Below are 15,000 nucleotides of genomic sequence, written 5' to 3'. Positions count from 1 at the left end.
CCCCCACAGCCCATGGGCATCATGTCCATCCTGGAGGAGGAGTGCATGTTTCCCAAGGCCAGCGACATGACCTTCAAGGCCAAACTCTACGACAACCACCTGGGCAAGTCGGCCAACTTCCAGAAACCACGAGTGGTCAAGGGGAAGCCTGAGGCCCACTTTGCGCTGATGCACTACGCGGGCACGGTGGACTACAACATCTCGGGCTGGCTCCAGAAGAACAAGGACCCGCTGAATGAGACGGTGGTTGGCCTCTACCAGAAGTCCTCCATGAAGATCTTGGGCAATCTCTTCGCCAACTACGCTGGAGCCGATTCTGGTGGGTGCTTGACCTGACAGTGACCCTTGGCCGAACTGCGACCCTTGACCCAATCATGATCCTTGACACAAACATGACACTTGACCCAACAATAACCCTTGGCTCAACCATGACCCTTGACCTAACAATGACCCTTGACCTGACAATGGCTCTTGGCCCAAACAGGACCCTTGACCCAACCATGATACTTGACCCTACCATAATCCTTAGAGAGGTTAGAGGGACCTATCCAGATACAGGAGCATTTGTGAGAGAGGGGTTAGAGTGACCTCCCCAGATACAGCAGTGTGTGAGAGAGGGGTTAGAGGGACCTCCCCAGGTACAGGAGCATGTGTGAGAGAGAGGGGTTAGAGGGACCTCCCCAGACACAGGAGTGTGTGAGAGAGGGGTTAGAGGGACCCCCCCCCCAGATACAGGAGTGTGTGAGAGAGGGGTTAGAGGGAACACCCCAGATACAGGAGTGTGTGAGAGAGTTTAGAGGGACCTCCCCAGATACAGGAGTGTGTGAGAAAGAATGGTAAGAGGGACCTTCCCAGATACAGGAGTGTGAGAGGGGGTTAGAGGGACCTCCCCAGGTACAGGAGTGTGAGAGAGAGGGGTTAGAGGGAGCTCCCCAGATACAGGAGTGTGTGAGAGAGGGGTTAGAGGGACCTCCCCAGATACAGGAGTGTGTGAGAGGGGGTTAGAGGGACCTCCCCAGATACAGGAGTGTGTGAGAGGGTTAGAGGGACCTCCCCAGATACAGGAGTGTGTGAGAGGGGGGGTTAGAGAGACCTCCCCAGATACAGGAGAGAGACCGAGGGTGGTTGCAGGTGACCGATTAAGATCTTGCATTAAAATCTCTGAACTTTCTCACGCACAGGGGGTTCAATTAACAGATGAGTGTCAATCTCGCAAAGGTCTTCTACATATTTTCCAATTTTATCTGACAGATACCAAGGGCAAAGGGAGCAAAAAGAAAGGTTCATCATTTCAGACGGTGTCTGCACTGCACAGGGTAAGTGCATCTGTCACAGAGAGTGATCCTTACCCTGAATAAACAGTGACTCTGTACAGTTAGTGAGTGACCCTTACCCTGAATAAACAGTGACTCTGTACAGTTAGTGAGTGACCCTTACCCTGAATAAACAGTGACTCTGTACAGTTACAGTGAGTGACCCTTACCCTGAATAAACAGTGACTCTGTACAGTTACACAGTGAGTGACCCTTACCCTGAATAAACAGTGACTCTGTACAGTTACACAGTGAGTGACCCTTACCCTGAATAAACAGTGACTCTGTACAGTTACAGTGAGTGACCCTTACCCTGAATAAACAGTGACTCTGTACAGTTACACAGTGAGTGACCCTTACCCTGAATAAACAGTGACTCTGTACAGTTACAGTGAGTGACCCTTACCCTGAATAAACAGTGACTCTGTACAGTTAGTGAGTGACCCTTACCCTGAATAAACAGTGACTCTGTACAGTTACACAGTGAGTGACCCTTACCCTGAATAAACAGTGACTCTGTACAGTTAGTGAGTGACCCTTACCCTGAATAAACAGTGACTCTGTACAGTTAGTGAGTGACCCTTACCCTGAATAAACAGTGACTCTGTACAGTTAGTGAGTGACCCTTACCCTGAATAAACAGTGACTCTGTACAGTTAGTGAGTGACCCTTACCCTGAATAAACAGTGACTCTGTACAGTTAGTGAGTGACCCTTACCTTGAATAAACAGTGACTCTGTACAGTTACAGTGAGTGACCCTTACCCTGAATAAACAGTGACTCTGTACAGTTACAGTGAGTGACCATTACCCTGAATAAACAGTGACTCTGTACAGTTACAGTGAGTGACCCTTACCCTGAATAAACAGTAACTCTGTACAGTTAGTGAGTGACCCTTATCCTGAATAAACAGTGACTCTGTACAGTTACAGTGAGTGACCCTTACCCTGAATAAACAGTGACTCTATACAGTTACAGTGAGTGACCCTTACCCTGAATAAACAGCGACTCTGTACAGTTACACAGTGAGTGACCCTTACCCTGAATAAACAGTGACTCTGTACAGTTACAGTGAGTGACCCTTACCCTGAATAAACAGTGACTCTGTACAGTTAGTGAGTGACCCTTACCCTGAATAAACAGTGACTCTGTACAGTTAGTGAGTGACCCTTACCCTGAATAAACAGTGACTCTGTACAGTTAGTGAGTGACCCTTACCCTGAATAAACAGTGACTCTGTACAGTTAGTGAGTGACCCTTACCCTGAATAAACAGTGACTCTGTACAGTTAGTGAGTGACCCTTATCCTGAACAAACAGTGACTCTGCACAGTTACAGAGAGTGACCTTTACCCTGAATAAACAGTGACTCTGTACAGTTACACAGAGAGTGAACGATATTCTTTCTCACCCCTAGGAGAACTTAAATAAATTAATGACAAATTTGAGGACCACACACCCGCATTTTGTACGTTGCATCATCCCGAATGAACGGAAATGTCCAGGTAAGAAAGTGTAATACTGGGAGTGGTGGACACAGGAGTGACACTGTCCCTCCGACAGTGCGGCGCTCCCTCAGTACTGTCCCTCCGACAGTGCGGCGCTCCCTCAGTACTGCCCCTCCGACAGTGCAGCCCTATCTCAGTACTGCCCCTCACTCAGTCAGCCTGGTGAATTGGCTTGAACCCTAGTAGCAGTACTGAGGGAGTGCCACACTGTTGGAGGGGCAGTACTGAGGGAGCATCGCACTGTCGGAGGGGCAGTACTGAGGGAGCGCCGCACTGTCGGAGGGGCAGTACTGAGGGAGTGCCGCGATGTCGGAGGGGCAGTACTGAGGGAGCGCCGCACTGTCGGAGGGGCAGTACTGAGGGAGCGCCGCACTGTCGGAGGGGCAGTACTGAGGGAGTGCCGCGATGTCGGAGGGGCAGTACTGAGGGAGCGCCGCACTGTCGGAGGGGCAGTACTGAGGGAGCATCGCACTGTCGGAGGGGCAGTACTGAGGGAGCGCCGCACTGTCGGAGGGGCAGTATTGAGGGAGCATTGCACTGTCGGAGGGGCAGTACTGAGGGAGTGCCGCACTGTCGGAGGGGCGTACTGAGGGAGCTCCGCACTGTCGGAGGGGCAGTACTGAGGGAGCGCCGCACTGTCGGAGGGGCAGTACTGAGGGAGTGCCGCACTGTCGGAGGGGCAGTACTGAAGGAGCGGCGCACTGTCGGAGGGGCAGTACTGAGGGAGCGCCGCACTGTCGGAGGGGCAGTACTGAGGGAGCGCTGCACTGTCGGAGGGGCAGTACTGAGGGAGCGCCGCACTGTCGGAGGGGCAGTACTGAGGGAGCGCCGCACTGTCGGAGGGGCAGTACTGAGGGAATGGGGGAGAATGAGACCGACCGAGCCAAGCTGACACCTGAATGTTGATAGTCTAACTCTTCGCTGACGAGTGATTTTCCTGTCTCCGTGTTAGGCGAGATGGACAACCCTTTGGTCATGCATCAACTGAGGTGTAACGGAGTTCTGGAGGGCATCAGAATCTGCCGCAAGGGTTTCCCCAATCGTATCCTTTATGGGGATTTCCGACAGAGGTGCGTATATCTCTCCCAATCCACGGGGAGCAAAAGAACATAAGAAATAGGTGCTGGCATCGGCCATTCGGCCCCTCGAGCCTGCTCCGCCATTCAATGAGATCAGGGCTGCTCTTCGACCTGATCTTGACTTCCTATTTCTTATGTTCTTATTGTTGGTTGGTGCGATCGATGGCTATGGGAGAAGGTGGGTTGAGTTGAGGGAGATAGAAACATAGAAACATAGAAAATAGGTGCAGGAGTAGGCCATTCAGCCCTTCGAGCCTGCACCACCATTCAATATGATCATGGCTGATCATTCCCTCAGTACCCCTTTCCTGCTTTCTCTCCATACCCCTTGATCCCTTTAGCATCAAGGGCCACATCTAACTCCCTTTTGAATATAGCCAACGAACTGGCCTCAACAACTCTCTGCGGTGGAGAATTCCACAGGTTCACAATTCTCTGAGTGAAGAAGTTTCTCCTCATCTCGGTCCTAAATGGCTTACCCCTTATCCTTAGACTGTGACCCCTGGTTCTGGACTTCCCCAACATCGGGAACATTCTTCCTGCATCTAACCTGTCCAGTCCCGTCAGAATTTTATATGTTTCTCTGAGATCCCCTCTCATTCTTCTAAATTCCAGTGAATATAAGCCTAGTCGATCCAGTCTTTCCTCATATGTCAGTCCTGCCATCCCGGGAATCAGTCTGGTGAACCTTCGCTGCACTCCCTCAATAGCAAGAACGTACTTCCTCAGATTAGGAGACCAAAACTGAACACAATACTCAAGGTGTGGTCTCACCAAGGCCCTGTACCACTGCAGTAAGACCTCCCTGCTCCTATACTCAAATCCTCTCGCTATGAAGGCCAACATACCATTTTCCTTCTTCACCACCTGCTGTACCTGCATGCCAACTTTCAATGACTGATGTACCATGACACCCAGGTCTCGTTGCACCTCCCCTTTTCCTAATCTGTCACCATTCAGATAATATTCTTCCTTCCTGTTTTTGCCACCAAAGTGGATAACCTCACATTTATCCACATTATACTGCATCTGCCATGCATTTGCCCACTCACCTAACCTGTCCAAGTCACCCTGCAGCCTCTTAGCATCCTCCTCACAGCTCACACCGCCACCCAGCTTAGTGTCATCTGCAAACTTGGAGATATTACATTCAATTCCTTCGTCTGAATCATTAATGTATATTGTAAATAGCTGGGGTCCCAGCACTGAGCCCTGCGGCACCCCACTAGTCACTGCCTGCCATTCTGAAAAGGACCCGTTTATCCCGACTCTCTGCTTCCTGTCTGCCAACCAGTTCTCTATCCACGTCAGTACATTACCCCCAATACCATGTGCCTTAATTTTGCACACCAATCTCTTGTGTGGGACCTTGTCAATAGCCTTTTGAAAGTCCAAATATAAATAGAAACATAGAAACATAGAAAATAGGTGCAGGAGTAGGCCACATGATGAGATGGAGAGAAGGTGGGTAGGTGGGGGTAAGAGAGATGGAGAGAAGGTGGGTAGGTGGGGGTAAGAGAGATGGAGAGAAGGTGGGTAGGAGGGGGTAAGAGAGATGGAGAGAAGGTGGGTAGGTGGGGGTAAGAGAGATGGAGAGAAGGTGGGTAGGTGGGGGTAAGAGAGATGGAGAGAAGGTGGGTAGGTGGGGATGAGAGAGATGGAGAGAAGGTGGGTTGCGGTCTATCGGAAATCGACATGTTTTCGCTGGGCTCAAGGCCATCGATGTAAGAAGGTCTTAAGCTTGATACCAAGGAGATATCGGGGCGTTAATCGCCCGGAAGATGGGGTCGCGAAATGACGGTGATTCCCGGCGGAGTGCAAAGCCACTCTCCTCTCCCAAACTCTCTTCTTTGCCCAGGTATCGGATCCTGAACCCAGCGGCCATCCCCGAAGGCCAGTTCATTGACAGCAAGAAGGGAGCGGAGAAGCTGCTGGGGTCTCTGGATGTGGATCGGAATCAGTACAAGTTTGGGCACACCAAGGTATGTGAGGGAAAGGGGAGGGTGGGACTGGTTTGCCGCACGCTCCTTCCGCTGCCTGCGCTCGCTTTCTGCGCGCTCTCGGCGACGAGACTCGAGGTGCTCAGCGCCCTCCCGGATGCACTTCCTCCACTGAGGGCGGGACTGGTCTTTGGGCCCAGGGACTCCCAGGTGTCGGTGGGGGATGTTGCACTTTATCAGGGTGGGCTTTGAGGGTGGTCCCTTGTAACGTATCCTCTGCCCACCTGGGGGCTCGCTTGCCATGAAGGAGCTACAAAATAAACATAGAAAATAGGTGCAGGAGTAGGCCATTCGGCCCTTCGAGCCTGCACCACCATTCAATAAGATCATGGCTGATCATTCACCTCAGTTCCCCATTCCTGCTTTCTCTCCATCCCCCTTGATCCCTTTAGCCGTAAGGACCACATCTAACTCCCTTTTGAATATATCTAACGAACTGGCCTCAACAACTTTCTGCGGTAGAGAATTCCACAGGTTCACAATTCTCTGAGTGAAGAAGTTTCTCCTCATCTCGGTCCTAAATGGTTTACCCCTTATCCTTAGACTGGTGACCCCTGGTTCTGGACTTCCCCAACATCGGGAACGTTCTTCCTGCATCTAACCTGTCTAAACCCGTCAGAATTTTATATGTTTCTATGAGATCCCCTCTCATTCTTCTAAATTCCAGTGAATATAAGTCTAGTCGATCCAGTCTTTCTTCATATGTCAGTCCTGCCATCCCAGGAATCAGTCTGGTGAACCTTCGCTGCACTCCCTCAATAGCAAGAACGTCCTTCCTCAGATTAGGAGACCAAAACTGAACACAATATTCAAGGTGTGGCCTCACCAAGGCCCTGTACAACTGCAGTAAGAACTCCCTGCTCCTATACTCAAATCCCCTAGCTATGAAGGCCAACATACCATTTGCCTTCTTCACCGCCTGCTGTACCTGCATGCCAACTTTCAATGACTGATGTACCATGACACCCAGGTCTCGTTGCACCTCCCCTTTTCCTAACCTGTCACCATTCAGATAATATTCTGCCTTCCTGTTTTTGGCCCCAAAGTGGATAACCTCACATTTATCCACATTATACTGCATCTGCCATGCATTTGCCCACTCACCTAACCTGTCCAAGTCACCCTGCAGCCTCTTAGCATCCTCCTCACAGCTCACACCGCCACCCAGCTTAGTGTCATCTGCAAACTTGGAGATATTACACTCAATTCCTTCATCTAAATCATTGATGTATATTGTAAATAGCTGGGGTCCCAGCACTGAGCCCTGCGGCACTCCACTAGTCACTGCCTGCCATTCTGAAAAAGAGTTCCGAGTAGAGCGCTTGCTTCGGGAGTCTCATGTCAGTCGTGTGGACGATGTGGCCCTGCCCAGCGGAGCTGGTCGAGTGTGGTCAGTGCTTCACACCTGGAGTACTGCGTGCAGTTTTGGTCTCCGTATTTACGAAAGGATATACTTGCTTTGGAGGCAGTTCAGAGAAGGTTCACTCGGTTGATTCCAGGGATGAGGGGGTTGACTTATGAGGAAAGGTTGAGGAGGTTGGGCCTCTACTCATTGGAGTTCAGAAGAATGAGAGGTGATCTTATCGAAACGTATAAGATTATGAGGGGGCTCGACAAGGTGGATGCAGAGAGGATGTTTCCACTGATGGGGGAGACTAGAACTAGGGGGCGTGGTCTTAGAATAAGGGGCTGCCCATTTAAAACTGAGATGAGGAGGAGTTTCTTCTCTCAGAGGGTTGTAAATCTGTGGAATTCTCTGCCCCAGAGAGCTGTGGAGGCTGGGTCATTGAATATATTTAAGGCGGAGATAGTCAGATTTTTGAGCGATAAGGGAGTGAAGGGTTATGGGGAGCGGGCGGGGAAGAGGAACTGAGTCCATGATCGGATCAGCCATGATCGTATTAAATGGTGGAGCAGGCTCGAGGGGCCGAATGGCCGACTCCTGCTCCTATTTCTTATGTTCTTATTAAGTTCAATGCTGGGGATATACACTAAATGGTAGGACACTGAGAAGTGTCGAGGAACTGAGGGACCTGGGAGTGCAGGTCCACAGATCCCTGAAGGTAGCAGGCCAGGTGGATAAGGAGGTTAAGAAGGCATACGGAATACTTGCCTTTATTGGCCGAGGCATGGAATACAAGAGCAGGGAGGTTATGCTTGAACTGTATAAAACACTGGTTAGGCCACAGCTGGAGTACTGCGTGCACAGTTCTGGTCACCACATTACAGGAAAGATGTGATTGCACTGGAGAGGGTACAGAGGAGATTTACCAGGATGTTGCACTGGAGAGGGTACAGAGGAGATTTACCAGGGTGTTGCACTGGAGAGGGTACAGAGGAGATTTACCAGGATGTTGCACTGGAGAGGGTACAGAGGAGATTTACCAGGATGTTGCACTGGAGAGGGTACAGAGGAGATTTACCAGGATGTTGCACTGGAGAGGGTACAGAGGAGATTTACCAGGATGTTGCACTGGAGAGGGTACAGAGGAGATTTACCAGGATGTTGCACTGGAGAGGGTACAGAGGAGATTTACCAGGATGTTGCCGGGACTGGAGAATTTTAGCGATGAGGAAAGATTGGATAGGCTGGGGTTATTTTCCTTGGAACAGAGGAGGCTGAGGGGAGACCTGATTGAGGTGTATAAAATGATGAGGGGCCTGGATAGAGTGGATAGGACGGACCTGTTTCCCTGGGCAGAGGGGTCAACAACCAGGGGGCAGAGATTGAAAGTAATTGGGGGGAGGGGGGGGTTTAGAGGGGATTTGAGGGGAAATGTCTTCACCCAGAGGGTGGTGGGGGTCTGGGGTGGAACTCACGGCCTGAAAGGGGGGTAGAGGCAGAAACCCTCACCACATTTGGATGTGCCCCTGAAGTGCTGTAACCTACAGGGCTACGGACCCAGAGCGGGAAAGTGGGATTAGGCTGGGTAGCTCTTGGTCGGCTGGCACAACACGGACACGATGGGCCGAAATGGCCTCCTTCCCTGCTGTAAATGTCTGTGGTTCTATGATTGAACGGCATTCCCATGGCCAAATCCCCCACCATCAACATCCTGGGGGTCACCATTGACCAGAAACTTAACTGGACCAGACACATAAATACTGTGGCCACAAGAGCGGGTCAGAGGCTGGGTATTCTGCGAGTGTCTCACCTCCCGACTCCCCAAAGCCTCTCCACCGTCCACAAGACACAAGTCAGGAGTGTGATGGAACACTCCCCACTTTGCCTGGATGAGTTGCAGCTCCAGCAACACTCGAGAAGCTCGACACCATCCAGGACAAAGCAGGCCGCTCGATCGACACGTTACCCACCACCTTCAACACTCACTCCCTCCACCACCTCCAACACTCACTCCCTCCACCACCTGCGCCCCCTGGCTGCAGTGTGCACCGTCTACAAGATGCACCGCGGCAACTCGCCAAGGCTTCTTCGGCAACACCTCCCAAACCCGCGACCTCTACCCGCCCAGAAGGACAAGGGCAGCAGGTCCATGGGAACACCACCCCCTCCACGTTCCCCTCCCAGTCACACACCATCCCTCGACTTGGGAATATATCGGCCGTTCCTCCATCGTCGCTGGATCACAATCCTGGAACTCCCTCCCTAACAGCACTGTGGGAGCACCTTCACCACACGGACTGCAGCGGTTCAAGAAACATCGAACCAGAGAAAAGAGGTGCAGGAGCAGGCCATTCGGCCCTTCGAGCCTGCACCGCCATTCAATAAGATCATGGCTGATCATTCCCTCAGTACCCCTTTCCTGCTTTCTCTCCATACCCCTCGATCCCTTTAGCCGTAAGGGCCACATCTCACTCCCTTTTTTGAAGATGCCCAACGAACTGGCCTCAACAACTCTCTGCGGCCGAGAATTCCACAGGTTCACAATTCTCTGGGTGAAGAAGTTTCTCCTCATCTTGTAGACGGTGCACACTGCAGCCAGGGGGCGCCGGTGGTGGAGGGAGTGAGTGTTGAAGGCGGTGGGCAGCGTGGCCGATCGAGCGGCCTGCTTTGTCCTGGATGGTGTCGAGCTTCTCGAGTGTTTGTTGGAGCGTGCAACTCATCCCGGCAAAGTGGGGAGTGTTCCATCACACTCCTGACTCGAGTCTTGTAGACGGTGGAGAGGCTTCGGGGAGTCGGGAGGTTGAGACACTCAGCAGAATACCCAGCCTCTGACCCGCTCTTGTGACCTCAGTATTCATGTGGCTGGTCCAGTTAAGTTTCTGGTCAATGGCGATCCCCGGGATCTTGATGGTGGTGGGGGATTTGGCGATGGTAATGCCATTGAGTGTCAAGGGGAGGTGGGGTTTGGGGGCGATTGTGGAGTAGACCAGGGGTGTCGTGGAGGGAACAGTCCCCTTATCCCCTCTCTCTCTGCGGGGAGTGGTCGGGAGGGAAGGGGCGCATTTGATTCTCCAGGGGTCCCAACAGAGTGAGGCGGGCAGGTCGGGAATCGCTGCTGGTTTTGAGCTCGGCTAACGGTAGTTCTTCACCCGACACTCCCTTCCAAACAGGTCTTCTTCAAGGCTGGTCTGCTGGGGCAACTCGAGGAAATGCGAGATTACCAGCTGGCCCGAATTATCACCCGCATCCAGGCCCAATCTCGGGGACTCCTCATGAGGATTGAATACAAGAAGATTGTGGAACGCAGGTGAGATAGTACCGCGTCGACCTTTCATTGCAAAGGGAAGTCTTGCGACAGTTACGCAGGGTATTGGTGAGGCCACACCTGGAGTACTGCGTGCAGTTTTGGTCTCCGTATTTACGAAAGGGTATACTTGCTGTGGAGGCAGTTCAGAGAAGGTTCACTCGAGTTGATTCCGGGGATGAGGGGGGTTGACTTATGAGGCAAGGTTGAGGAGGTTGGGCCTCTACTCATTGGAGTTCAGAAGAATGAGAGTTGACCTTTTCCGAAACGTATAAGATTATGAAGTGGTTTGACAAGGTGGATGCAGAGAGGATGTTTCCACTGATGGGGGAGGCTAGAAACATAGAAACATAGAAAATAGGTGCATGAGTAGGCCATTCGGCCCTTCGAGCCTGCACCACCATTCAATAAGACCATTCACCTCAGTACCCCTTTCCTGCTGTCCCTCCATACCCCTTGATCCCTTTAGCCGTAAGGGCCACATCTAACTCCCTTTTGAATATATCTAACGAATTGGCCTCAACAACTTTCTGTGGTAGAGAATTCCACAGGTTCACAATTCTCTGAGTGAAGAAGTTTCTCCTCATCTCGGTCCTAAATGGCTTACCCCTTATCCTCAGACTGTGTCCCCTGGTTCTGGACTTCCCCAACATCGGGAACATTCTTCCTGCATCTAACCTGTCCAATCCCGTCAGAATTTGATATGTATCTATGAGATCCCCTCTCATTCTTCTAAATTCCAGTGAAAAGAAGCCTAGTCGATCCAGTCTTTCTTCATATGTCAGTCCTGACATCCCGGGAATCAGTCTGGTAAACCTTCGCTGCACTCCCTCAATAGCAAGAATGTCCTTCCTCAGATTAGGAGACCAAAACTGAACACAATATTCCAGGTGTGGTCTCACCAAGGCCCAGTACAACTGCAGTAAGACCTCCCTGCTCCTATACTCAAATCCTCTCGCTATGAAGGCCAACAAACCATTTGCCTTCTTCACCGCCTGCTGTACCTGCATGCCAACTTTCAGTGACTGATGTACCATGACACCCAGGTCTCGTTGCACCTCCCCTTTTCCTAATCTGTCGCCATTCAGATAATATTCTGCCTTCCTGTTTTTGCTACCAAAGTGGATAACCTCACACTTATCCACATTTAAGGTGGAGATAGACAGATTTTTGAACGATAAGGGAGTGAAGGGTTATGGGGAGCGGGCGGGGAAGTGGAGCTGAGTCCATGATCGGATCAGCCATGATCGTATTAAATGGCGGAGCAGGCTCGAGGGGCCGAATGGCCGACTCCTGCTCCTATTTCTTATGTTCTCGAAGGACCCTCTGTCGATCCCTGAGCTGCTGACACAAAGATAGGTGGCATTGTCGGCCGTGTGGACAAAAGCATACGTTACAACGGAATATTTTAGGTTATTCTGCAAGATAAGGACTCATGGGATTGGGGTTATGTATTAGCATGGATAGAGGAGTGGTTAACGGACAGAAAACAGAGAGTTGGAATAAATGGGTCTTTTATAGGTTGGCAATCAGTAACTAGTGGGGTGCCGCAGGGATCAGTGCTGGGGCCTCAGCTATTTACAATCTATATTAATGACCAAATATAAAGTATCCACGTTTGCTGATGATACAAAGCTAGGTGAGACAATAAGCTGTGACGGGGTTACAGAGATAGGGAGGGGTGTAGGGGCTGGAGGGGGTTACAGAGATAGGGAGAGGTGTAGGGTCTGGAGGAGGTTACAGAGATAGGGAGGGGTGTAGGGGCTGGAGGGGGTTACAGAGATAGGGAGGGGTGTAGGGGCTGGAGGAGGTTACAGAGATAGGGAGGGGTGTAGGGTCTGGAGGAGGTTACAGAGATAGGGAGGGGTGTAGGGTCTGGAGGGGGTTACAGAGATAGGGAGGGGTGTAGGGGCTGGAGGAGGTTACAGAGATAGGGAGGGGTGTAGGGGCTGGAGGGGGTTACAGAGATAGGGAGGGGTGTAGGGGCTGGAGGGGGTTACAGAGATAGGGAGGGGTGTAGGGTCTGGAGGAGGTTACAGAGATAGGGAGGGGTGTAGGGGCTGGAGGGGGTTACAGAGATAGGGAGGGGTGTAGGGTCTGGAGGAGGTTACAGAGATAGGGAGAGGTGTTGGGGCTGGAGGAGGTTACAGAGATAGGGAGAGGTGTTGGGGCTGGAGGAGGTTACAGAGATAGGGAGGGGCATAGGGGCTGGAGAAGGTTACAGAGATAGGGAGGGGTGTAAGGGCTGGAGGCGGTTACAGAAATAGGGAGAGGTGTAGGGGCTGGAGGAGGTTACAGAGATAGGGAGGGGTGCAGGGGCTGGAGGAGGTTACAGAGATAGGGAGAGGTGTTGGGGCTGGAGGAGGTTACAGAGATAGGGAGAGGTGTTGGGGCTGGAGGAGGTTACAGAGATAGGGAGGGGTGTAGGGGCTGGAGGAGGTTACAGAGATAGGGAGGGGTGTAGGGGCTGGAGGAGGTTACAGAGACAGGGAGGGGTGCAGGGGCTGGAGGGGGTTACAGAGATAGGAAGAGGTGTTGGGGCTGGAGGAGGTTACAGAGATAGGGAGGGGCATAGGGGCTGGAGAAGGTTACAAAGATAGGGAGGGGTGTAAGGGCTGGAGGCGGTTACAGAAATAGGGAGAGGTGTTGGGGCTGGAGGAGGTTACAGAGATAGGGAGGGGTGTAAGGGCTGGAGGCGGTTACAGAAATAGGGAGAGGTGTTGGGGCTGGAGGAGGTTACAGAGATAGGGAGGGGTGTAGGGTCTGGAGGAGGTTACAGAGATAGGGAGGGTGTTGGGGCTGGAGGAGGTTACAGAGATAGGGAGGGGTGTTGGGGCTGGAGGAGGTTACAGAGATAGGGAGGGGTGTAGAGTCCGGAGGAGGTTACAGAGATAGGGAGGGGTGTAGGGGCTGGAGGGGATTACAGAGATAGGGAGGGGTGTAGGGACTGGAGGAGGTTACAGAGATAGGGAGAGGTGTTGGGGCTGGTGGAGATTACAGAGATAGGGAGGGGTGTAGGGGCTGGAGGAGGTTACAGAGATAGGGAGAGGTGCTGGGGCTGGTGGAGGTTACAGAGATAGGGAGGGGTCGAGGGCCATTGAGGGATTTGAAAACAGGGCTGAGAATTTTGAAATCGAGGTAGGTCAGCGAGCACAGGAGGTGATGGGTGAGCGGGACTCGGTGCGAGTTAGGACATGGGGCAGTGAGCACAGGGGGTGATGGGTGAGCGGGACTGGGTGTGAGTTAGGACATGGGGCAGTGAGCACAGGGGGTGATGGGTGAGCGGGACTCGGTGCGAGTTAGGACATGGGGCAGTGAGCACAGGGGGTGATGGGTGAGCGGGACTTGGTGCGAGTTAGGACACGGGGTCAGCGAGCACAGGGGGTGATGGGTGAGCGGGACTCGGTGCGAGTTAGGACACGGGGCAGTGAGCACAGGGGGTGATGGGTGAGTGGGACTGGGTGTGAGTTAGGACACGGCGCAGTGAGCACAGGGGGTGATGGGTGAGTGGGACTGGGTGCGAGTTAGGACACGGGGCAGTGAGCACAGGGGATGATGGGTGAGTGGGACTTGGTGCGAGTTTGGACACGGGGCAGTGAGCACAGGGGGTGATGGGTGAGTGGGACTCGGTGCGAGTTAGGACACGGGGCAGTGAGCATAGGGGGTGATGGGTGAGTGGGACTGGGTGTGAGTTAGGACACGGGGCAGTGAGCACAGGGGGTGATGGGTGAGCGGGACTCGGTGCGAGTTAGGACACGGGGGCAGTGAGCACAGGGGGTGATGGGTGAGCGGGACTGGGTGCGAGTTAGGACACGGGGCAGTGAGCACAGGGGGTGATGGGTGAGCGGGACTTGGTGCGAGTTAGGACACGGGGCAGTGAGCATAGGGGGTGATGGGTGAGTGGGACTCGGTGCGAGTTAGGACACTGGGGCAGTGAGCACAGGGGGTGATGGGTGAGCGGGACTCGGTGCGAGTTAGGACACAGGGCAGTGAGCACAGGGGGTGATGGGTGAGTGGGACTGGGTGTGAGTTAGGACACGGGGCAGTGAGCACAGGGGGTGATGGGTGAGTGGGACTGGGTGTGAGTTAGGACATGGGGCAGCGAGCACAGGGGGTGATGGGTGAGTGGGACTGGGTGTGAGTTAGGACACGGGGCGACTCTTGCTTCTATTTCTGACTTTTCCCTCTCCCCCTCCCTCTCCCCCTCCCTCTCCCCCTCTCCCCTCTCCCACCCCCTCCCCCTCTCCCCTCCCCCCTCCGCCCCCCCCCCCCCAACGCCCACAGAGACGCCTTGCTGGTGATCCAGTGGAATGTGCGGGCCTTTATGGGCGTGAAGAACTGGCCCTGGATGAAGCTGTACTTCAAGATCAAGCCACTGCTGAAGTCGGCCGAGTCGGAGAAGGAAATGGCCAACCTGAAGGATGAGTTCCTCAAGCTGAAGGAGGCTCTGGA

The 15,000-nt window shown here is 52.9% G+C and overlaps 1 protein-coding gene across 1 annotated transcript in view; it reads left to right on the top strand.

Moving 5' to 3' along the window:
• Positions 1-15,000, top strand: part of LOC139258431 (myosin-7-like) — a gene marked incomplete at both ends in the record, with an annotated part of 135,436 nt that overhangs the window by 36,596 nt on the left and 83,840 nt on the right. Inside the window, 7 exon segments of the mRNA XM_070874781.1 lie at positions 10-319; positions 1,252-1,316; positions 2,730-2,817; positions 3,773-3,890; positions 5,758-5,881; positions 10,415-10,551; positions 14,833-14,994. Of these exon segments, the coding sequence (XP_070730882.1) occupies positions 10-319; positions 1,252-1,316; positions 2,730-2,817; positions 3,773-3,890; positions 5,758-5,881; positions 10,415-10,551; positions 14,833-14,994 (1,004 nt within the window).

This window comes from Pristiophorus japonicus, unplaced genomic scaffold, assembly GCF_044704955.1.
Source record: "Pristiophorus japonicus isolate sPriJap1 unplaced genomic scaffold, sPriJap1.hap1 HAP1_SCAFFOLD_981, whole genome shotgun sequence".
In the NCBI taxonomy this organism is placed as follows: Eukaryota; Metazoa; Chordata; class Chondrichthyes; family Pristiophoridae; genus Pristiophorus; species Pristiophorus japonicus.
Note: the sequence above shows the minus strand (reverse complement) of the source record. Positions and strands in the feature narration are given on the sequence as shown.